The sequence below is a fragment of the Saccopteryx bilineata genome, chromosome 2, assembly GCF_036850765.1.
Source record: "Saccopteryx bilineata isolate mSacBil1 chromosome 2, mSacBil1_pri_phased_curated, whole genome shotgun sequence".
Classification (NCBI taxonomy): Eukaryota; Metazoa; Chordata; class Mammalia; order Chiroptera; family Emballonuridae; genus Saccopteryx; species Saccopteryx bilineata.
In genome coordinates, this window is record NC_089491.1 from 20425107 (window position 1) to 20447049 (window position 21943).

The 21943-nt window shown below is 54.9% G+C and overlaps 1 protein-coding gene across 4 annotated transcripts in view; it reads left to right on the forward strand.

Moving 5' to 3' along the window:
* Positions 1-21943, forward strand: part of WHRN (whirlin) — an 87502-nt gene that overhangs the window by 55527 nt on the left and 10032 nt on the right. For 2 of the 4 annotated variants that reach the window (XM_066256407.1, XM_066256408.1), the window contains exons 4-8: positions 4725-4927; positions 5955-5991; positions 7457-7669; positions 9166-9375; positions 12633-12665. In XM_066256407.1, the coding sequence (XP_066112504.1) occupies positions 4725-4927; positions 5955-5991; positions 7457-7669; positions 9166-9375; positions 12633-12665 (696 nt within the window). The remainder of the gene's footprint in view (positions 1-4724; positions 4928-5954; positions 5992-7456; positions 7670-9165; positions 9376-12632; positions 12666-21943) is intronic. The other 2 variants (XM_066256409.1, XM_066256411.1) reach the window with 1 other exon arrangement.

The window sequence follows — 21943 nt, forward strand, 5'->3', positions numbered from 1 at the left end:
CAACGCATAGAACTTTTTGTTTTTTAAGCGGGAAAGAGCCAGATCGGTAGCTTTAAGCATGCCATGTCCAAGTTCATCACCCAAACCACAGGAAAAGGGGGATGTGAATGCAAGTGAGACTGGAGAGGTGGGCAGGTGGTCTCTCCTGTCCCCCGCCAGTTCCTGAACGCCTCCTGCACACGCTGGGGTGAGGGTGGCACGGGCTGGTAGGAAGGATGTGGAAAGCTGGGCTCAGATGCTGGCTCATTATTCACTTCCCGTGAGACCAGTGACCTGGAGCAAATCAATTGACATCTCAATCTGTCCCCTCCATTTGGAAGGGAAGCGAAGGAAAGGCTATTGAAAGCCTCTCTTACGGTGTCAGGCTCTGTGCCGAGCGGTCCCATTTGTTCTCGCAGCCACCAAAAATTGTAGGTAGTGTCATACCCACTTTACAGATGGGAACATTGAGACTCCGACTACACTTGAGAGCTATGAAGGACCACACAGCTACTATGTTTAGCTGCCTGGTTTCAGAACTAGGGGAGTCTTTCTGTTGCACCATAAGGATGGGACTTCATAGCCCACTGGCCCCACAGGGGCTGCTGTGACCAGCAGGGAGGTACTGGATTGACTTGAACCTGGTGTGTGAACTCTACAAGACAGTGAGCTTGCAGACACCCATTCCGACATGGCTCCTGGAGCACGGGAAGCTTTCCAAGCAGTAGAGTGTATGAGAGACAACAGGACACGGAGAAATGGGGGCATCTCAGACCTACCAGATGCCACAGAGGACTGCATGGGGACCTCCAGGCCAGCCCCGTCTAGAACTTCAGTTTTAAAATAGGCCCTGGAGGAAGAAGAAAGAAAGGAAAGGATTGCAAAGAGATGGGGAAGATGGGCTCACGTACCCTCCATTCAGCTGGGGTTTCTCGAGTGGGACTCCTTTTTCGCACCTGTTCCCCAGGAGCATCACACATGACCCCCACCCTGCCCCTCACAAATCCATATTTTATTTATTTATTTATTTATTTATTTATTTATTTATTTTCATTTTTCCAAAGCTGGAAAGGGGAGGCAGTCAGACAGACTCCCGCATGCGCCCGACAGGGATCCACCCAGCATGCCCACCAGGGGGCGATGCTTTGCTCCTCTGGGGCATCGCTCTGTTGTGTCCAGAGCCATTCTAGCGCCTGAGGCAGAGGCCACAGAGCCATCCCCAGCACCCGAGCCATCTTTGCTCCAATGGAACCTCGCTGCGGGAGGGGAAGAGAGAGACAGAGAGGAAGGAGAGGGGGAGGGGTGGAGAAGCAAATGGGCGCTCCTCCTGTGTGCCCTGGCCGGGAATCGAACCCGGGACTCCTGCACGCCAGGCTGATGCTCTACCGCTGAGCCAACCGGCCAGAGCCAGAAATCCATATTTATTAACAGGCATGAGAGGGAAATATGACTAGCACAGCAAACCTGTGGTTTCTCAGATGTTAATACTTAGAAGGCAGAAGTAAGTGATGTGCTGGGCATTCTGAATGTTTGGTAACTGAAGTTTGGTAACCATAGCACGAAATCAGCCCCCACTCCAAGAGAGTATTCGTCTGCAGTTACTGACACCCCCACCCCAAGGTTGCTAGATGTAGCTAATAAAAATACAGGACACCCATTGAAATTTGAGCTCCAGATAAACAACAAATACTTCTCTTAGTGTTCACACATCCCGTGCAGTGTTTGGGGCACTTCCACTCCCCGTTGTGGAGGGCCGGGTAGATGCCTATGGAACTGAGTTGTCCTCCCCTCGGTCGGGCCCCCTTCCCTGGGCCCCCCTTCCCTGGGCCCCCCTTCCCTGGGCCCCCTTCCCTGGGCCCCCCTTCCCTAGGCCCCCTTCCCTGAGCCCCCCTTCCCTGGGCCCCCCTTCCCTGGGCCCCCCTTCCCTGGGCCCCCTTCCCTGGGCCCCCCTTCCCTGGGCCCGGACCTGTAGGGAGAGGCTTGTGCACAAAAGGCTGCCTGCCCATAGCCCGTCTCTGAGGCCGCTTCCTTTAATTAAACTCTGGCGTGAAATCACACATATGGGAGTAGGTTAAAATTGATTCCCTTTGCTTCTCAAAAGCTGAAGCTATCGGAGAGGAATACTTAACGAAGGCAGAGCACTTCAGTCAGTCAGTGGGAAGTGCAACCTGGGCTCCAGCTGCGGGAGCAGAGCGGCTGGACAAAGGGGAGAAGCGGAGCCTCTGCTGCCCAGGAGGGAGGGAAAGCAGGAATGCAAGTGGGCCCAGCAGGGAGAAGTTGCCCTCCCCTCTCCACAATCTCCTTCAGTGCAGCTCTGCTCCTTGGCATCCGAGGAAGACAATGGAGGGAGGCTGGGAAGGGCTTTTAGCCAAGGCAAGGTGAGAAGTGGCAAAATCCAAACCATGCATCAGCACTTACGAGCACTTGCTGTGTGCCAGGCTCTTTCCAAGGAGCCCAATGAGGGTGACGGGGGTGCTGCCTAAATTCTCAGGGAGCCGAGCTGGGGGTTCTCAACTAGGGAGCTCCATGAAGCAGAAAGAGAGAGAATTGTGATATGGCTGGTGGCAGGGGAAACAGATGCTGATGACTGTAGAAAATTGAAGGACAGTCCTGGGCTAGCAACCCCTTTTATACCCAAGGAAACTGAGGCACAAAAGATATTGGGGGATTCGCTTGAGCTCTCACGGCATGGAAGTGGCCCTGTCAGGATTTGAACCCCGGTCTGATGGTGTTTGAAACCCTTAACCATAATGCTTTGCTGCCTCCTGGATTGTGACGGGTCATTGGAGGTTTTTAAGAGAGAAGGGATATCATGAAAGCAGAAAGTTGAGGAAAAATGAACCCAGTATGAGGTCTGAGGCCAGTTTGGATGTAAATGCCTGGAGGAGGGGTGCTGGCTCAGGAACCCAGGTGTGAGGAAAAGGGGACCCATGTTAGGGACCAGAGGACGGAGGAAGGAGAAGATTGGGTGGGACTTCCTGAAGGATCTACTCAGGGGAATAAAGGCAGTTGATGAGAAGGATGGGTTTCAGATCAAGGTGCTGTGGGCAGGGCTGGGGAGAGCTGGCAGGTCAGTGGCTTTGGACATGCCGGATTTGAGGAGATGCCACACATCCCCAGGCAGAGGTCCTGACAGCAGCCCAGGAGGAGAAAGCCCAAGGCTTTGGGGCCAGCCTGACCTAGCTGTGCATCCTCGCTGTCCCTGCTAGTTCTGTGACCAGTTTCCTTAACCTCCCTGAGCCCCCGTTTTCTCGCTGGCATGATGGAGAGCAATCAGACCTACTCTTCAGGGTGTTGTGGGTATGAAATGAGGGAAAATATGTAAAGGGATGGAGAAGGTGCCTGGTGCACAGTCAGCCTCTGGTAAATAGCGGTTTGAAATGCGGGGCTCTAGGCTGGTGTAATGTGCCGGTCCCCCACGGGCTGCGGCAGAAATGGTCCCAGAGCTAGGAATGGAGGGGAATGGGCATCTGACTTTTCATTCACTTGATGAATTTTTATTGAATTCCCAACTGTGTGCTGGGCCCAATGAATGATAGCACAAAACAGCCCCTGCTCGACTCCGAAGCAGGAGCGGGTCCGTCTTGCTCACACTGAACCCCAGCCCAGAGCCGGCAGCTACGAGGCGTGCAGGAAGTGTCGCTGAGTGGGGCCGTGGAGGCAGAGGCGCGCTGGGCCTGCTCTGTGCACGTTAGTGCTGGTGCAGGGCGGACACGGGAAGCCTGGCTCTGACCCCTCTGTCCTGGAGACTCCGCAACTACAGGAGAGGTGTCAAAGAAAGACAGGAAACTGGGGACCAGGCTTTGGGGTCTCAGCCTCATCGTCACATCTTCTTTTCTCCTCTTTTTTCTCCCAAACTCCCCTTTGGCTCACCTTTCCTAAATCTTGCTTTGAGAAATGCTGAAATTCCCCACTAAGGGTTGATGATGAGCCACCAGCAGGCAGGGCAGCCGGGGGAGAAGGAGAAGCAGCCGTGACTAACGAGCCTTCTGAGGCTGCCCTCCAAGGCCACGGCGGGAGTGACCCTGGGCAGCCCCTCCCGGCCTTGGGCCACAGCCCCGCCATCAGGGACAGGAAGAGAGGCGCCCGACCCTCCGAGTCTAAACGAGCCACAAGCCCTCACCTGAGCCCACCCCACACCATAGCATCTTCTCTTCACCACTTACTACGTCTGTCACCTATTTATTTTGGGAGAGGCTAGGTTTTTATTTCCATTTTTTAATCCTTTCATTTTTTAAATGTTTTTTATATAACAAAATAAAACATCCTGCTTGTTGTACGCCAAGTAATACATTATTGCTGTGACGGGAGGCTGGTTTTCTCATGTACTGCTTGTTGTTTTGAGTAAATTGGAACGTTATTTATGTCTGAAGGCACACTTGCGAGGAAGAGCTCAACAAGGAGAACCGTCGAAGGCAATAACGGAAGTAGCCTCACGCCATTCGCCTTGTTCCCCCACCCTGGCCTCTGCGGTGGCTTTTGTTTTCTGGAGAAGGGACCCTTGGGAAGCTGGCTGTGGATCCACCCCTCAAACCATTGCTAGTTCAAGAAGAGGTGCCCTTTTTTAGTGACAGGAGCACGGGCTCAGGATCGGGATGGGAAGGTTGTCTCTGTCACTGACCTGCCGAGTATCCCTCAGGCATCCGCATAACCTCTCTGAGCCTCAGTGACCTCCGCAGGCCGGCCAGGACGAGAGTCGGGATGAGGGCCCTGACGTCCTGCAAACAGCGCTGTGGTCTTGGCAGGTTGGGGACCAGATTCTGGAGGTGAATGGGCGGAGCTTTCTCAACATCCTGCATGACGAGGCGGTCAAGCTGCTCAAGTCGTCGCAGCACCTCATCCTGACGGTGAAGGACGTCGGGAGGCTGCCCCACGCCCGTACGACCGTGGACGAGACCAAGTGGATCGCCAGTTCCCGCATTGGGGACACCGCCACGAACTCAGCAGGGTCAGATCACACCGCTTACTCGGAGCCTCAGGACCCCAGGGCCATTTCTGAAAATCAGTGATGTCCCCGCCCATTCCTTCACCCCATCCTGACCCGTAAAGATTGCATCAGTTCTCAGAGCCTGGGTCCCGACACCAGGGTCCCTTCCACCCGTGCGTGACCCTGGGCACATCCCTTCTCCCCTCCTGGCCCCAGTGGCCCACGGAAAGCTGAACAGCACGATCCAGGGCTCTTGTCCTTTATTTGCCTCTGACAAGTCACTTAACTGACTTTGGGGCCTTAGTTGCTTCGTTGGGAGAGTGAGTCATAAACCCTGCCCCCACCCCAGATAATGAGACTCTCATGAGTTACCTAGGAGAAAGGGTCTTGGAAGTCTCAAAATGAGAAGCAGTTGCCAGGTGGCTGGTAGGTGCTAATACTGTAGTGTGTCACCTGTGGGCTTCCATCAGACGTCTCAGACTGGGGGTGCCCCTCCAAGGCCCAGTACACCCCGGGCAGCTCTCGTTTCCTTCTCTCTCTCCCTTCTCACCTGTACAGTATTATACATTTTTAAAATTAGTTGCCAACATTTGGAAGAAATCCCAGCTTTCCCATTTAAAATGAAAATGGGATTTCTGGCTGCTGCTTAAAAACCAAGCATTCTAGCAGCTTGGGCCCACATTTTTTCCGTGAAGGTGAGCTTCACCTGAGAGTTGCATCTCCAGCTCACCCCCTACCCCCTCCTCGGGCTGCCCTGATGCCAGGCCGCGGGTCAGTGGCCCCTTTATTCTCTCCTCTCCTGGCATTACCAGCCTAATCCTATAGGGTTGGAAACCACTCAGGAATCCGCCTTGCCTGACTTTAGAAATACTGTCCACAGGGGTTGACAGGGAGGCCAGGAGCCACCCATCTGCCCAGGGGTTCATGTTCTCTTAAGTAGCTTCAGCGAGTGGAGGCCACGGTTCTCTCAAAGCTTTACTCATCCCCCTGCATACTGACCCTGCCCTTGCTCAGATGTGTGGCTGAACATACTTTTCTCTCTTGATAGGTTTCCTGGGGACCTTGCCACAGAAGGGACAGACAAGGTAGGGTGCTCTCCATTTGCAGGCATCCTTGACTCCTTAGCTCTTGTGGGGGGAGTCTGGAGCTGGTATGTGTGCGAGCAACTCACATACATGATCTCATTCATTTGGGCAGCCCGCTGACTGTGTGTCTGTCCATCTTTCATTACACACGTGTCTGTGAGTGCCACCAGGTTCTGGGTACCACCTCTGACACCTTCCCAGACAGTGGGGTTAACAGCAATGAACAGAAGAGATCAGGTCCCTGCCCTCATGGAGGTCACCCACAGTGAAGGAGACCCACATAGAACAAAACAAACTGCACACATATCTAATCACCAAGGACGTTCCCTGCCATCAAGACGAGGTGCCGGGCGTTACGAGAGAAGAACGGATGAGACGCCTAATTTAGATGGAGCAAAGGTCGTCAGAAGTAGTGACGTGATATCTGGGCTGTGAACTGAATGTTAGGTAGAAGTCATCGAGAGTGGAGCCCGGTGCAGGAGCAGGAGGGGGCTGATCTCGTCCGAGGGCACAGCCTGCGCCAGAGCCCTGCGGCTGGCGGGGGGCGTGGCTGGTTGGGAGAAGGGAGAATCTGAGGGGATGCAGGGAGCAAGGGGCAGTCGGGACCAGGATGACAACCGGTGGCTGGCCGGATTGCGCAGGGCCTTGTGGGCCACGTAAGAGGTTTGGCTTCTCCACTAAAATGATGAGATGCTGCCGAAGGGGCTAAGCAGGGAGCAGAACGAGGAGCTGTGTGTTTTTACAAGATGATTTCAGCAGCTGCGTGTAGGTGGCATAGAGAGGCAGAGGGAGACCGGAGGGCATCTCAGACACAGCTGACTGGTGGAAGAAGGTGGAGGACGCATGTGCCAGTCTAAGCTCTGTTTTGGAAATAAAGTTACTGCAATCCCCAGTTTACTGAGGGAGATACTGAAACCTAGAGCAGCCATTTTCCAGCCGGTGTGCCACGACACCCTGGGTGTGCCGTAAGAATGTTTTAAACATGCAGTAGCTGACTATATAGTCAGAGGCACTGACCTCTTTGCCCTTAGATTGTCAAATAAAACAATAACAGCCAACACAATAGCTGTCCAGTGTGAATGAATCAACATTAAACCTATTTTTTGTGAGATTGGCAAAAAAGTATATTTTTTGGCATGCTACAAAATTTTAGTAATTAGTTTGTGTGCCACGGGAGGAAAAAGGTTGAAAATCGCTGACCTAGAGAATAAAATGGAAACCCTAATAATATTGCCCTCCTCTGAATGGCCCCGAGGATGTGATAAGGTAACATGTAAAAGTGCCACGCAAACCATTAACAGCCTCAACTGCAGGAGGACGCGCACACAGAGCGCAGGGGAGCGTGTCCTGCAGGCTTGTCGGGCGGGCCGACACCGCTGAGGGACCGAAGGCCTCCCTCGGCAGGGTGGTCACTGGCTCGGCCTGGCCCCCGCCTCCGGAGCAGCTCTGGCTTCCTGTCTTTCAGCTGGGATTCTACAAGGGGCCGGCCGGCTCCCAGGTGACACTGAGCAGCCTGGGGAACCAGACACGCGTGCTGCTGGAGGAGCAGGCACGGCACCTGCTGAACGAGCAGGAGCGGGCCACCATGGCCTACTACCTGGAGGAGTATCGCGCCGGCAGTGTCTCCGTGGAGGCCCTCGTCATGGCCCTGTTTGAGCTTCTCAACACCCATGCCAAGGTGACCTGCCACCCCTCCTTGGGCGACGGACAGGCTGGCAGGGAGCCTGTGGGATCTGGCTGCAGTTCTCAAGGGCTCTGTATCCCTCCCTGCCACCCTCTGTCCTTCACTCCTTTACTAAGAACCCACAAGGAATCAGGCCAAACTGAACCCTGAGCAGAGACCGGTGACCAACACAGCCCCCTTCCCCGGGGAGACAGTCTCCTGTGATCGGGGTACTCACTGGCACAGTGGCTTTCCATGCTCCCCCTTCCCCGGGGAGACAGTCTCCTGTGATCGGGGTACTCACTGGCACAGTGGCTTTCCATGCTAAGTGCACATTTAGAATCGTCTGGATTGCTCTTAAAAAGTGATGCCTGGGCCCAGAGGTGGATTAAGGTCGGTTGAGACCTCGGACACAGAAGAAAATGTTGGGCCCCTTAAAAAAAAGAGGGAGCCTGACCAGGCGGTAGCACAGTGGATAGAGCATCGGACTGGGATGCCGAGGACCCAGGTTCGAGACCCTGAGGTCACCAGCTTGAGCATGGGCTCATCTGGTTTGAGCAAAGCTCACCAGCTTGGACCCAAGGTCGCTGGCTCCAGTAAGGGGTTACTCAGTCTGCTGTAGCCCCACCGTCAAGGCACATATGAGAAAGCAATCAATGAACAACTAAGGTGTCACAATGAAAAACTAATGATTGATGCTTCTCATCTCTCTATGTTCCTGTCTGTCTGTCAAAACCAATGATTGATGCTTCTCATCTCTCAGTTCCTGTCTGTCTGTCCCTATCTATCCCTCTCTCTGACTCTGTAAAAAAAAAAAAAAAAAAAAGAGGGAAAAAAATACATGTTAACCATATTTTTAAATAAATAAAAAATATTATGTACTGTTAATGTTAAAATTACACACATGAAACCAAACTTGGTGTCATCAGAAAAAAGTATAAAGTTGGGGTTTTGCGGGGCCCTTCAGAAGTCGGGGCCCAGGGCACGTGCCCTGTGCACCTGCTGTTAAATCTGCCTCTGCCTGGGCCCCACCCTGGCTGGTTAACCCTGCACATCTGGGGGTGGGTGTAGGCCCCCGGCAGTTTTTACAAACCCCCAGTGACTGCTGAGCTGCTGGCTTTGAGAACCCTGCTCTAAGCAAGTCTGAGATTCTGGAGCTTTACGAAGGAGGAGTGATGGAATCCACTAGGCTGGATACATTTGGGGAGTACTCACAGAGGAAACGCAATTTGGAGAGAAATGGGGGGGGGGCAGGGGACGGCCAAGGCTTCCCGTGGCTTTAGGATATCACAGTCATGCAGGCCGAGGTGCCAGGGAGGAGTCAGATGATGCTGGTCCAGCATCCAGGGCAAGGAGTTTGGACTTTTTCCTAAGGGCAGTGGGGAGCCACTGATGTTTAAGGAGGGGAGGCCAGTGGTCAAGTTTGCATGCAGATAATTTGTGGTAGCAGGCAACCAGTCCGCGCATTGGTGGGGCTCCCTGCTGAGTGCCCCACTTGTCCCTGCCTCCAGTTCTCACTCCTCTCTGAGGTGAGAGGCACCATTTCTCCCCAAGATCTGAACCGCTTTGATCACCTGGTGCTGAGGCAGGAGATCGAATCGATGAAGGCGCGGCAGCCCCCTGGCCCCGGAACCGGTGACACCTACTCCATGGTCTCCTACAGCGACACAGGCTCGTCCACAGGCAGCCACGGCACCTCCACCACCGTCAGCTCGGCCAGGGTGAGTATCCTATCCCGTCCCTAGTGCAGCGGCCAGCAGGGAAAATGCAGTCGGACCTCTGTATCAGTGAATTTCACGTCCACAGATTCAACCAGCCATGGACTGAAAATAATTTTGATGGGAGGAAACCCTAGAAAGTTCCCAAAAGCAAATCTCTAATCTGCTGTGCATCGAGCACTACACGGAATTCATGTGAACGGAGTGATGTGTAAGGCGTACCTACTGTAGTCTATATGCAAATACAGATTATGGACAAACACTATACTGTTTGGTATCATATAAAGGACTTGAGCGTCCAAGGATTTTGGTGTCCATGTGGAGACTGAGGGGCAGCTGTACTGGCTTTGGAGTGAAACCTATCTGGGTTCAGATCCTAGCACAGCACTTGCCAGCTCCATGCCTGCCTTTCTGAGCCTCCGTTTCTTCGCCTGTAAAACCTCATCGTGGTCGAGTGCCCGCCACATACCAGGCGTGGGCTCTAGAGGAAAGCAGGCGTGGCCCCGGCTCCTGGGGCTCACAGTCTGGGGGGTTGGGCTGGGGAGAAAGTAAAAGTCACAGATACTGAGACAAATGGGAAAAATAATGATAACCTGCGGGAGGTCCCCTGAGAACCTGATCAGTGTGTTCATAGCAGAGTCCTGGTGATTTGGGTCTTCTCTGAGACACGTCCTCTTCATGGAGCCCAGACCCAGCCTGGTTTTCTCCTGCACTCTCTGGCCCCCACCCTCAAGGCATCTGGTACATCTCAGGGCATAGTTCTGCTCCCAGGATGCTCGGAGGCAAATTAATCCCAGGAGGTCTTGCAAGAAAGGGGCTGTGGAAATGCCTTGCTATCCACCATGGGAAAAACCCAGTTTTTACCGTCCATGTTGGAGGGGGGAGAGCCAGGTGGGAGGTCAGGAGATGTGGCTGGGCTCCATACTCTCCTTTCTGTCTGGATTATTCCTCACCACTCTCCATAGAAAAGGAGGGGATGGTCGAGTTTCCCAAGCACTGTTGCTCCCATACCCCGAATCAGGAGCTCTTATAGGTAGAGTCCCAGTTAGACTTGGGACAGCTAGTTGTCCTGTTGGAGGAGCAGGAGCTCTGAGGGTGGCAGTGATGTCCAGGGTTGCAGGCATGGGGTGGTTAGTGAGCACAGAGGAGCTTGCCGCCACCAGGAGACAGCCCTGCAGTGGGCATACCTCTCCTTTGCAGAGCCTAGCCCCCCACCAGGAGACAGCCTTGCAGTGGGCATACCTCTCCTTTGCAGAGCCTAGCCCCTCACCAGGAGACAGCCCTGCAGTGGGCATACCTCTCCTTTGCAGAGCCTAGCCCCCCACCAGGAGACAGCCCTGCAGTGGGCATACCTCTCCTTTGCAGAGCCTAGCCCCCCACCAGGAGACAGCCCTGCAGTGGGCATACCTCTCCTTTGCAGACCCTAGCTCCCAACATGGCTTCTTTGTTTCTTTAGCTCTGGGGATCTGAGTTTCTGGGGGAACTTCTACCCCTCTGCCTCCGATCCATACCATTGAGTCACCTTTATTCCCAGGAGTCCCTGTCGCTTCTGGAGGTGACCCGGGAAGCTGCTGTGCATTCCCGTAGGCTCTGGGGGTGTCTGCAGGGGAGGCGATGCCACACTTTTATGAGCAGGTCACTTCTGGGGCAGGGAAGAGGTTGTCCCCACCTTGGGCTGCATGTTTGGTTCTGTGCACATTCTCTGGTGTTCCTTGATGATGTCCACATTGGGCTTCAGGAGCCTTGAGTCACTGCTCTGAAACCCGAGGTGGGGGTGCGGGGATTGCAGGCTCTATTTCTGGGATGGTTCTTTTAGAATTGGGGGTCAGAGATCCAGTGGGCAGGATGGGATGTGTTCTAGCCTTGGAGGTGGGAGATTCAGGTTTAACCCCAGCTTCTGCGGGCCTCAGTTTCCCATGGGTAACATGACCCACGGGTTTTACTGGCTCTGGCCACAGCAGTCCAAGGCCCTGAGGACAGGTTAGACTGCAGGACTAGGAGTCTAGGTGACTATTATGCCTGGGAAGGGCTCTGGGCAGGGGTCCCAGCCCCAGTTTAGCATTGGTCTGCAATGACCTTGTCTCAGCCCAGGGGTCTCTTTCATCCCTGAGACGTGCTGTCCCTGGCCAGTCTAGGCCACAGGTGTGGCAGCTGACCCTACCCTGCCAAAGAGACCCTGTAGTCTGGGGCACGTGGGGAAGGCAGACTTCAGAAAGGCCATGAGATGAGTCTGAGCGGGAGTTTGGGGGACTGATGGAAGGGATCCCCAAGCTTAGGTGTGAATAGCTGTGGGAGTCTGTGGCCCACCAGAGAGCACATGCATGTCACATTAGACTAACTTAGACCAGGGTGAGCTCTCAGAGGTGGAGTCTATGAGAAGGTTTCACAGGCAGGAGAGGCAGTGTGGAAAGGTCACATTCTCCCTTAGTGCCTCGGTTTCCCCTCTTGCATTGGGGCAGTGGTGCTGCTCCCCCCAGCTGGTTGGGAGATTAACTGATGAGCACCTCCCCACTAGTGCCAGCATCCCTGAGATGCTGCCTGCAGCCGAGGGCAGGGGAGGCCTCTGCTCTTTCTGTCCTGTCCCAGCCTGGCTGGGAGAACTGCCCTGAGGATTTGCACCGAGGGCCTTGCAGACACTTGGAGGCTTCTGGAAAGCGCTGGGCTGAGAATCTGCTATGCCCCCTTCAGTCTTCATCCTGCTGCAGGTGCCCTCCATGTGGACAGCCAGGGCTCCCTTTCTCAGACTCGGGTCTTTTCCGATCAAGTCTTCTGAGCAGGGTCCTCCTTCTGCAGGCTCTGCCTGTCATTAGCAGCAGATGTGACCTTGGGCAAGTCACTTCCCTTCTCGAGCCTTAGGTTTTTCATCTGTCAGATAGGAATAAAGACCCCAGCTTCACCTGCTGGAAAGTCCCAGGGTTGCCCCAAGGTGAATGACCATCTCCTGAAGGCCCTTCTCAAAGACAAGTGTCACTTCTGCAGAGCAGTGAGGACCCCTGGTTTCCTTCAAGGAGGCAGTTGGAATGAAGCAGTGCTAGTCGTAGTGCAGGGCCCTTTCTTTCCCATCCCTCCATTGCCTCTGCCCGGAGGAGTCAAAGTAAAGAGAAAAGAGAACCGTGTTTATTATGCCTCTGCGTGTGTATGTGTGAGCGTGCGTGTGTGCATGCACGCATGTGTTTGGAGGGTTTTGCTGTGCCCACCCCATCCCTAATATTTATTTGATGTATTTTTCTTTTTGCCTTTTGCCCACCCTTTCTCCCCAGGAGCGGCTGCTGTGGCTTATAGACCTGATGGAGGTACCGTCCGTTTGGCCGGGTGGGGCTTTGGGAGTCCCTTGGTTGGGGCAGAGGTCGGGGCTGTGGCCCTTCCCACCTGCCACCCCCTTACATCTGCACTCAGCCTCAGGGGACCCAGAGTTTTCGGTGCTCGTTTTTTCTCCCCAGGTTTTCTCATTCTCTGGAGTGAGAATGCCCTTTGTTCAAATCCCAACTCCGCCACTTCCTTGCTGTGTGACCTAAGGGTGTGGTTTCTCTCTGAGCTCAGGTTGTTTAGGATCTGTAAAATGAGGATAGCCATTTCTATGTGTGCAGCTGTTCAGAGGCCTCTCGGCCTTTCATATGTCAGACGCTCTGTCTGTCTGGATCAGGGGTCGGGAACCTTTTTGGCTGAGAGAGCCACGAATGCCACATATTTTAAAATGTAATTCCGTGGGAGCCATACAACGACCCGTGTACCTTACGCACTGTCCAATAAAAATTTGGTATCATCCCGGAGGACAGCTGTGATTGGCTCCAGCCACCCGCAACCATGAACATGAGCGGTAGGAAATGAATGGATTGTAATACATGAGAATGTTTTATATTTTTAACGTTATTATTTTTTTTATTAAAGATTTGTCTGCAAGCCAGATGCAGCCATCAAAAGAGCCACATCTGGCTCGCGAGCCATAGGTTCCCGACCCCCGGTCTGAATGTTCTCCTTCCCACTTTACACAGTCTGGCTGTCTCCAGTGTGTGCTTTGGCTCTCAGCTCACATGCCACCTCTTCCCAGTAGACTTCCCTGATTGTCTCAAGGAGAGTGACACTTGGTCATGACTTCCCAGGGTCAGCTGCCACACCTGTGGCCTAGACTGGCCAGGGATAGCACGTCCCAGGGATGAAAGAGACCCCTGGACTGGGACAAAGTCATTGCAGACCAATGCTAAACGGGCTGGGACCCCTGCCCAGAGCCCTCCCCAGGCATAATAGTCACCTAAACTTCCCTTTGTCATGGCTCTTGTCTCATTATATTCTAATAATCTGCTACCCACTTTGACCACGGGCTGCTTGAAGGCAGCGACTGGGTCTGGAGCCACCCTTGAATCCCTGGTGCTCAGCACAGAGCTGGCCCATAACCGGGGCCTTTCCTAATAAAAAAAATAGTATTTGGCATTCGTCAGGAGTTCATGGCACAGGGATAACGCTTTTCAATCGTATCTTCTCTGACTCTCCCAGTAACGAGGAGTGGCAAGTACTACTATGAGCTCCGTTTCACAGAGAAGAAAACTGAAGCTCAGAGAGGAGAAGCGACTTGCTCAAGGTTGCACAGCCATGGGTGGTGGAGTCAGGATCTGCCCCAGGCCTGCTGGCCTCTGAGCGGCTGCTGGTGACCCTTGCTGTCTGGTGGTGATACCTCCCTGAAGGAGCCCACCAGCTGCTTGTTACCATTATCTGTCTGTCTGTTGGTCTATCTCTCCTCTGTCCCTTCCTCTCTTTCTCCTGTTCTGTTGAAGTGCTGAGTGCTTGCTGTGTGCTGTGTACAGTTCTGGGTGCTGGAATCCAGTAGTGACAGCAAAGAAATCCTTTCTATTACAGAATTTAGGGTCGTGCCAGGATGTAAGCGAGAGAAATAACTGAAATGCTCAGTGTAAATGGTAAACGTGCTAAGGAGAAAAATACGGCAGGAAGGGGATTTGGGGAGGGGCGGGGGGTCAGGAAGTGACCCCTGAGTATTGATGGGGAAGAGGTGGGGGAGATAACCATGCCCCCCATGCTGCGAAACAGCACTTCAAACAGAGGGAACAGCAAGTGCTCCCTGGGGCAGCAGCAAGCCGAGTCCAGGGGGCTGTGAGGCTGGAGCAGGGTAAGTGCAGGGAAGGACGCTGCAGATCAGGCGCTGAGGACTCTGACTTTGACCTTGACTCTGAGTGAGATGGGAGCTGTTGCCAGGTTAGAGCCAGGCTGACATGGTCTGACTCACTTTGAACAAGATGCCTCTGACTGTTGAGAATAGATGAAAGTGGGTTTGTAGCAAGGACAGCTTCAGTCCCATGCAGGGCCTGAGGAGGTTGTGCAGCCTGAGCTGCTAAGAGATGTGATGATGAGCTCTGCAGGCACCAGCTTTTCCGGCTGCCTGGTTAGTCTTGGCCTTGGAGTCTCCTGGCAACCCCCTCCTTCCACACACAGCAGGGCTCAGACTGGACGCCTCGTACTGCCTGTGGGTGGAGCCACAGGACAGGAACGCCTTCTGCGGGAAGTTCCTCCTGCAGGAGTACAGGGCTCAGACTGGACACCTCGTACTGCCTGTGGGTGGAGCCACAGGACAGGAACGCCTTCTGCGGGAAGTTCCTCCTGCAGGAGTACAGGGCTCAGGCCCCATCCCGGGCATCGGCAGCCCCACAGCCTCCCTCTGCTCTGTCCAGGGAAGCCCTTCCCGCACTGTCGGCCTCAGTCTCCCCATCTATATAACCACAGCAGGCCCCGCCCCTGCCCCGCCCAGGCTCCTCTAAGTCAGATTCCTTCCTCTGTAGAGAGATGCTGGGAAATACTTGAGGGGAGACACAGAAAGGAATGGCAGCTCTATATTCCCACTAGTTCTCTGTGCATTCAGGCAAGGGCTGCAGCATCAGTCCAGAAAATAATATGTATTCAACACTAAGTAAGTGCTGGGCTCTGGTCTGCAACTACACCATGTATTAGTGAGCTTTGGCTGCAGTGATGCTGAGTAACAAACAACCCCACAGTCTGGATGGATGGCACCGTAAAACATTTCTTTCTCATGGCTAAAATCCCTGACCTCATGGAGCTCACGTGCTTTTTATACCTACATTAAAACACCTGTCACAGTGCTTCAACCTCCTTGAGTCTGTCTCCCCGCGTAAGCAGAAAGAGGTGATGGTAGGGTGTGGGCAGGGACCACATCTTTCTCCTGTCTGTGTCCCCAGTGTCAGCCCCGGGCCCCGGAAATGTGGAGCAGAAACTGAAATGAAACCACACTCCTGGCCACACAGGATTCTCTAATCGTGTTCCAGCCTTCTAAACGTTTGCCTCCCTTGTCATAGGAGAATGTCATCTGCCTGGCACTCAGACAGGCAGGGTGGCAGGCAGCTGGCTATCAGTGACCCAGATGCCCCAGATGGTTGCCCCAAATGGAGCCAGTTTCCATTTTACCCGAATCCCCGGGTCGTGCTGCACGCTGGCCAGCTGGGTCAGGCGCGGCTCCTGCAGCTGTTTTTCCTCAAACCAGACTCAGCCGAGCAATGGACTCTGATGCAGCCCTCCCCATTGACAAGTTGTGCTTATTTCCCAGTTGTCTAATAGAGAGTCAGCCCTGGGAATTTCTTGCTGCTTCCAAACTATCATTCTCCTCCCATAAAATAAGTCATCCATGCCCTGGCCAGATAGCTCAGTTGGTTGGAGCATCATCCTGAAGTGCAGAGGTTACGGGTTCAATCCCTGGTCCGGGCACATATGGGAACAGCTTGATGTTTCTGTCTGTCTCTCTCTCTCCCTTCCTCTCTCATTAAAATCAATCAATAATACTGTAATTAAAAAGTCATCCAGTAGAGCTGAGCGCAAAGAAGGAAGGCCTGCCCAACCATTCTTGAATTCCTCCTCTCGTGCAAGCAGGCCCATGGCAGAAGGCCTTCAGAGCATGTGATCTGGAGTCCCACACGTGACTTTCCTGCCCAGTAGCTGTGTCACCTCGGGTGGGTGACCTAAGCTTTTGCAGCCTCAGTTTCTGCATCTGTATACTGGACGGATAAGACCAGCTATCTGTGGGTTGTCCTGAAGATTCAGTGAGATCAAGAGTGGACTTGCAGGTGTGGAGTCTGCAGAAATCCATTCTAAAGGCTGGCAAAGGGCATTCAGAGGAAAAAGGGTTATAGAGCTCAAGGCCAGGTGTACCCACAGAGCAGATGTCATTGAGGTGAAGCTGGCAGCTAGGGCTTGCCCCAGGCTTAACCACAGCCTGTTTTCACCTGGATTTGAGCGGTTTTATGTTCCAAGCTTCCCATGTATGCCTGGACAGGGCTCCCTGGGCCTGCCTAAGGATGGGGGCGGTGGTTAAGGTCCCTGCCTCTTAGAGTCTTACTGTCCTTCCCTTCCCCCTGCAGGAAGATGAGAAGGGGGTGCTGGGGTGGCCGTCAGCCTTTTCCTGCATCAACCCCCTCCCTGATGCCCGCATGCCCCACTCCTCATCCAGGCCAACAGGAGGGCGGAGGACTCAGGCCTATCTCAGAAACCCGTGGGGAGCAGAAGGAACTCGTCTATTCACTCACTCATTCACTCAACAAGCTTTCGTGTGCGCCTCCTGCATGCCAGACTCTGAGCCAGGCACTGGCAGCCGTGAGCTCAAGAGACAATGGCACCTGCCCTCCTGACAGCCCAGCAAGGCCGTTCGGGGAGGCAGCTTCTATTCAAATCCTCTACAGAATTCATATTCTGATAAGTGGGTTGAAGGGTGCGGTGAAAGCATGAGATCAGGGCCCTGACCAACTCAGGGCGTTTGGGGAGAGACGTCTGAGCTGACGTTTGAGGTGGTTGTCATCAACGAGATAGCTCAGGGGGCCGAGGGAGGGCCCTGAACTGTGGGACTCATGGCTCATGGATACTCAGAGGAGCTACAGGAGGCTGGCAGGGCCGGAGTGCTTGTGCTGAGGGGAGAGGGGTGCGGGTCAGCAGCAGGAGGTGTCGGGGACTTGGCTTTCATTTTAAAACCATGGAGGGTTGTCAGTAAGGAAGTGACGTCATCCTGTTTGCATCTTTTAAGATACCTCTTCAGTGTGTAGAGAGAGCTCAGAGGGGCGGCTGAATGAGGGTGACCCTGTCTAGGTGTGCAGGTACATTGTCAGGTGCCGTCTGGGTGTGCAGGTAGGTTGTCGGGCGCCATCTGGGTGTGCAGGTAGGTTGTCGGGTGCCGTCTCGGTGTGTAGGTAGGTTGTCGGGTGCCGTCTCGGTGTGTAGGTAGGTTGTCGGGCGCCGTCTCGGTGTGCAGGTAGGTTGTCAGTTGCCGTCTAGGTGTGCAGGTAGGTTGTCGGGTGCCATCTGGGTGTGCAGGTAGGTTGTCGAGTGCCGTCTCGGTGTGCAGGCAGGTTGTCGGGCGCCGTCTAGGTGTGCAGGTAGGTTGTTGGGCGCCGTCTGGGTGTGCAGGCAGGCTGTCGGGTGCCGTCTGGGTGTGCAGGCAGGCTGTCGGGTGCCATCTGGGTGTGCAGGTAGGTTGTCAATTGCCGTCTGGGTGTGCAGGTAGGTTGTCAATTGCCGTCTGGGTGTGCAGGCAGGCTGTCGGGCGCCGTCTGGGTGTGCAGGCAGGCTGTCGGGCGCCGTCTGGGTGTGCAGGCAGGCTGTCGGGTGCCGTCTGGGTGTGCAGGTAGGTTGTCGGGTGCCATCTCGGTGTGCAGGTAGGCTGTCAATTGCCGTCTCGGTGTGCAGGTAGGCTGTCAATTGCCGTCTGGGTGTGCAGGCAGGCTGTCGGGTGCCGTCTCGGTGTGCAGGTAGGCTGTCAATTGCCGTCTCGGTGTGCAGGTAGGCTGTCGGGCGCCGTCTGTGCAGGCAGGCTGTCGGGTGCCATCTGGGTGTGCAGGTAGGTTGTCAATTGCCGTCTGGGTGTGCAGGCAGGCTGTCGGGCGCCGTCTCGGTGTGCAGGCAGGCTGTCGGGCGCCGTCTGGGTGTGCAGGCAGGCTGTCGGGCGCCGTCTGGGTGTGCAGGCAGGCTGTCGGGCGCCGTCTGGGTGTGCAGGCAGGCTGTCGGGCGCCGTCTGGGTGTGCAGGCAGGCTGTCGGGCGCCGTCTGGGTGTGCAGGCAGGCTGTTGGGCGCCGTCTGGGTGTGCAGGTAGGCTGTTGGGTGCCGTCTGGGTGTGCAGGTATGCTGTCACGTGTGGTCCAGGAATGCAGGTACGTCGTCAGGTAGATGAGCTCTGTAGCCCCATCCCAGAAAGCTGTTGAGTGCCCGGATGACGGCACAGCAAGGCTGGAGTTTGCTTTTCCCCTTGGGGAGAACACCCCATAGAGTGTAGATGTTGGTGACCACAGGGTGGCTACAGCGTTGCGTCAGCCGATGTCTGAAATAAGGAACATTCCTCCCCGTCGGTCCTTTTCAGAGTGCGTCCCTGGATGGACACTTGGGGGTGCTGGAAGCTGTCTGCACCAAACAGAACCAAACCCACGGGGCCAGGGCCTGTTGAAACGTGGGCTGGCCCTGCTCCTCTGGGGGCCCCCGTTCCCCCAGCTAGCCAATGGCAGTCGAACTAAGCATTGATTTAGGATGGACATTCTTCACCTTTTTTGTGCCATGGACCCCTCTGGCAGGCTGGCGAAGGCCTGTAACCGCCTTCTCAGAATAACAGTTTTAAATGTTGAACAATAAAACACGTACCTGGGATTGCAAAGAAAAACAAATCTTAAGAAAATGTCCTGCTCAAAATGCCAAAACAAATCGTGAAAAGCTGGCTTCCGTATTAGCATGCTCAATAGCAAGGGCGCTAAGGGCTGTAATTGGAAGCCATGAGCAGCATAAATGGGCTTCTGTGGCATTGGCAACGACCGGAATGTGATATGAAAGATCTGTGACTTCGGTCGGTGACCGTGGCACAGGCACTGCCGACTCTGCTGGGCTGTGTTGCCTATATTCATAATGGAAGGAAATGTTACATTTCAGTTAGAGATTAATGAGAGTGAAGATGCAGTGTTTCCGCCCAGCCAGGTGCACTGGCCACGGCGTTCCCTGCTGGAGCCCTGATTTCCAATGATTGTCCTCAGGGCTCTTCCAGCCCCGCCCTGGACATTCTGGGTCACGCTCTCTGTCCACTGAGTGACGTCCTTTTCCTAAGGCCGTGGGGAGGAAGGTGAAATGGGGCAGGAGGGCACTGTCTACACGGAGCGGGCTCCCTTGGCCCGAGGCAGTGTGACCCCTTGTCTCAGGAGGGCTGCATGCACAGGCTTCCCAGGGACTTTTCTGCTTCTGTGGTTTGGTGGTCAACTTGACAGCAGGGGCAGACAAGCTGGTAAGAGGCCCAGGGCCGGCCTGGCGCCAGGACGGTTCTCATGGTCTCGGCCACCCGGAGAGGAAGGGTTCCAGTCCTCTGCTCTGGGCTTCTTTCCCTCCCCGCCCCCACCTCTGACCTGCCCCATCAGCTTCCAGACTTCCACCCCACCCTGTGGTAGAGAGGTTAGGAGCGGCTTGTCCCGTCTCCCTAGCCTGGCCGTCACCCCAGCGTCTTTAGGGTGCTCAGACCCGTCCCTTGCACTCTGGGCAGCCCCGTTGCTCCCCAGAAATGCCAGGACTTCCTGGCTGTCCCCGGCTCAGGTGGCTGTCCTGCCCCCTCCCACCGCTGCGTCTGTCCTGGGTGACCAGCGTCTCTTCCCCAGCCGTCCAGCGTGCCCTGTTCTTTCATCTCTCCTTCTCCCTTTGCTCTCCCTCTGGGCGGTTCCTCCCAAACTCTCTCCCGTCTCTTTTTTCTCTCTTCTTCTCATTCTTCCCTCTCCGGTTTCCCTCCTTGTCTCTCCCTGTGTCCTGTGACCTTCCAGAAGCCTCAGTGACTCAGGGCCTCCGTTTTCCACACACACAAGGGGGAGCACCACCCAGCCTCGGGCCTCTCCTTGTGCATTTTTGGGGCAGAGGTAGGGGGAGCCTGCTGTCCTGACACCAGAGTAAAGCAGCCTGGAGAACAAAGGGCTGAAAATAGCACCTTTACGTAAGAGCCCTCCCATTGTAATGAGGGGAAGGAGGCCTAGAAACCAGGGATTGTGCTGCAGGGCGGGCAAGGGCGGGAAGGGCCTCACTGTGCTGAGGTGGCTCCTGGGCCGTGTACACCTCCGGTCCCTGAATCAGGAGTCCGCCTGGCAGCCGTCAGCACCGGGATTGCCCCTCATCATTTCATTTCATTTTGTCCCCACAGTTCCCTCAGACCAGACTCCTGGGATATCTGGGACCCAACTGGGCCACCTCAGACAACAAAGGAGGTGTTTTTTTTTTCTCTGAAAGGAAGGGAATTCTCTGAACCACTGCTAATTGGAGGACGAAAAGGATGGGGCAGCAGGCGCTGAGGGCATCCTGGCCCTTGTGGGAAGCCGTTTGGATAACAGACTTTAAATAAGATTCAGCTTTCTGCCCCATCCTTGCTGTGTGACCTTGGGCAGGTGGCCTTCCCTCTCTGAACCTCAGTCACCTGAGCTGTGGACTAGGTGAAGGATCCCACCAGGTCAGATCCTTCAGCGGAGCTCTGGCCTCAGTGGTGCAGGAGAAAAGGGGCCTCGAGAAGTTGGGGGTGGGGATGGCCAGGATGTGCAGGCTGGCTCCTGCATGAGCTCTGACCTTGATCTTCCTCTTGGAGCCTGTTCTGAGGGCGTTTCTGCTGACACATCCCCCAGGTTCCTCGCCTGCTGTCTGCGGCTATTTCAGATGCACAAGGAACATGGCTCGGGGACTCAGGGCTCCTGAGCGTCTGGATTCGGCAGATGGAGTCTGGCAGGGCTGGGCTCCGGCCCGTCTGCCATTTGCTCCACTTCAGGCCTCCCTCCCAGAGCTGGTGGCTTGTCCTGCCCCCACTCCCCCCACCCCTGCCTTCTGTCTGGACTCCAGGATGCCATTAATAGCAGAGAATGGCTGAGGCCAGGGGCCAGCAATGGCTTTTGTCCCGGAGAGAGAGTCGCTCCCTACTGTAGTCCTAGCAGGGGTCCCCAAACTTTTTGCACAGGGAGCCAGTTCACTGTCCCTCAGACTGTTGGAGGGCCGCCACATACAGTGCTCCTCTCACTGACCACCAATAAAAGAGGTGCCCCTTCCAGAAGTGTGGTGGGGGGCCGGATAAATGGCCTTAGGGGGCTGCATGTGGCCCGCGGGCCGTAGTTTGGGGACACCTGTTACAGTATCAGCACCCTATCCAATTCTGGGGTCAGGCAGGGATGCATGGGCTTTGAGGTCACCCTGACCTGGGTTAGAAACTGGATCTGCTATGTGACCTTGGACAAGTCACTTCCCTCTCTGAGCTTATGTATAAAATCTGTGAGCCGGGGAGAATCATAGTGGCTTGCCTCACACTGAGACTCAAATGAGATCAGAAAGGGAATGAAATGCCCAGTAGAGGGCCTGGCATACAGTAGGTCCTCCAGTTTGTAGTTCTCTGATCTCTTTTCTTCTAAGAGAAAGCCACACCCTCCCTGTGTGCTCAGCAGACACAAGCTTGTGTTGTCAGGCTCTGGATCCTTCTTTCCCCCTCTCATGGGCCCTTTTACAGCTGCCAGCCTCATCAGTGATCCTGAACAAGAGTCCCGCCCGGGACAGCTGCTATGTGCATGGACCTCTGCTTGATGTTGAG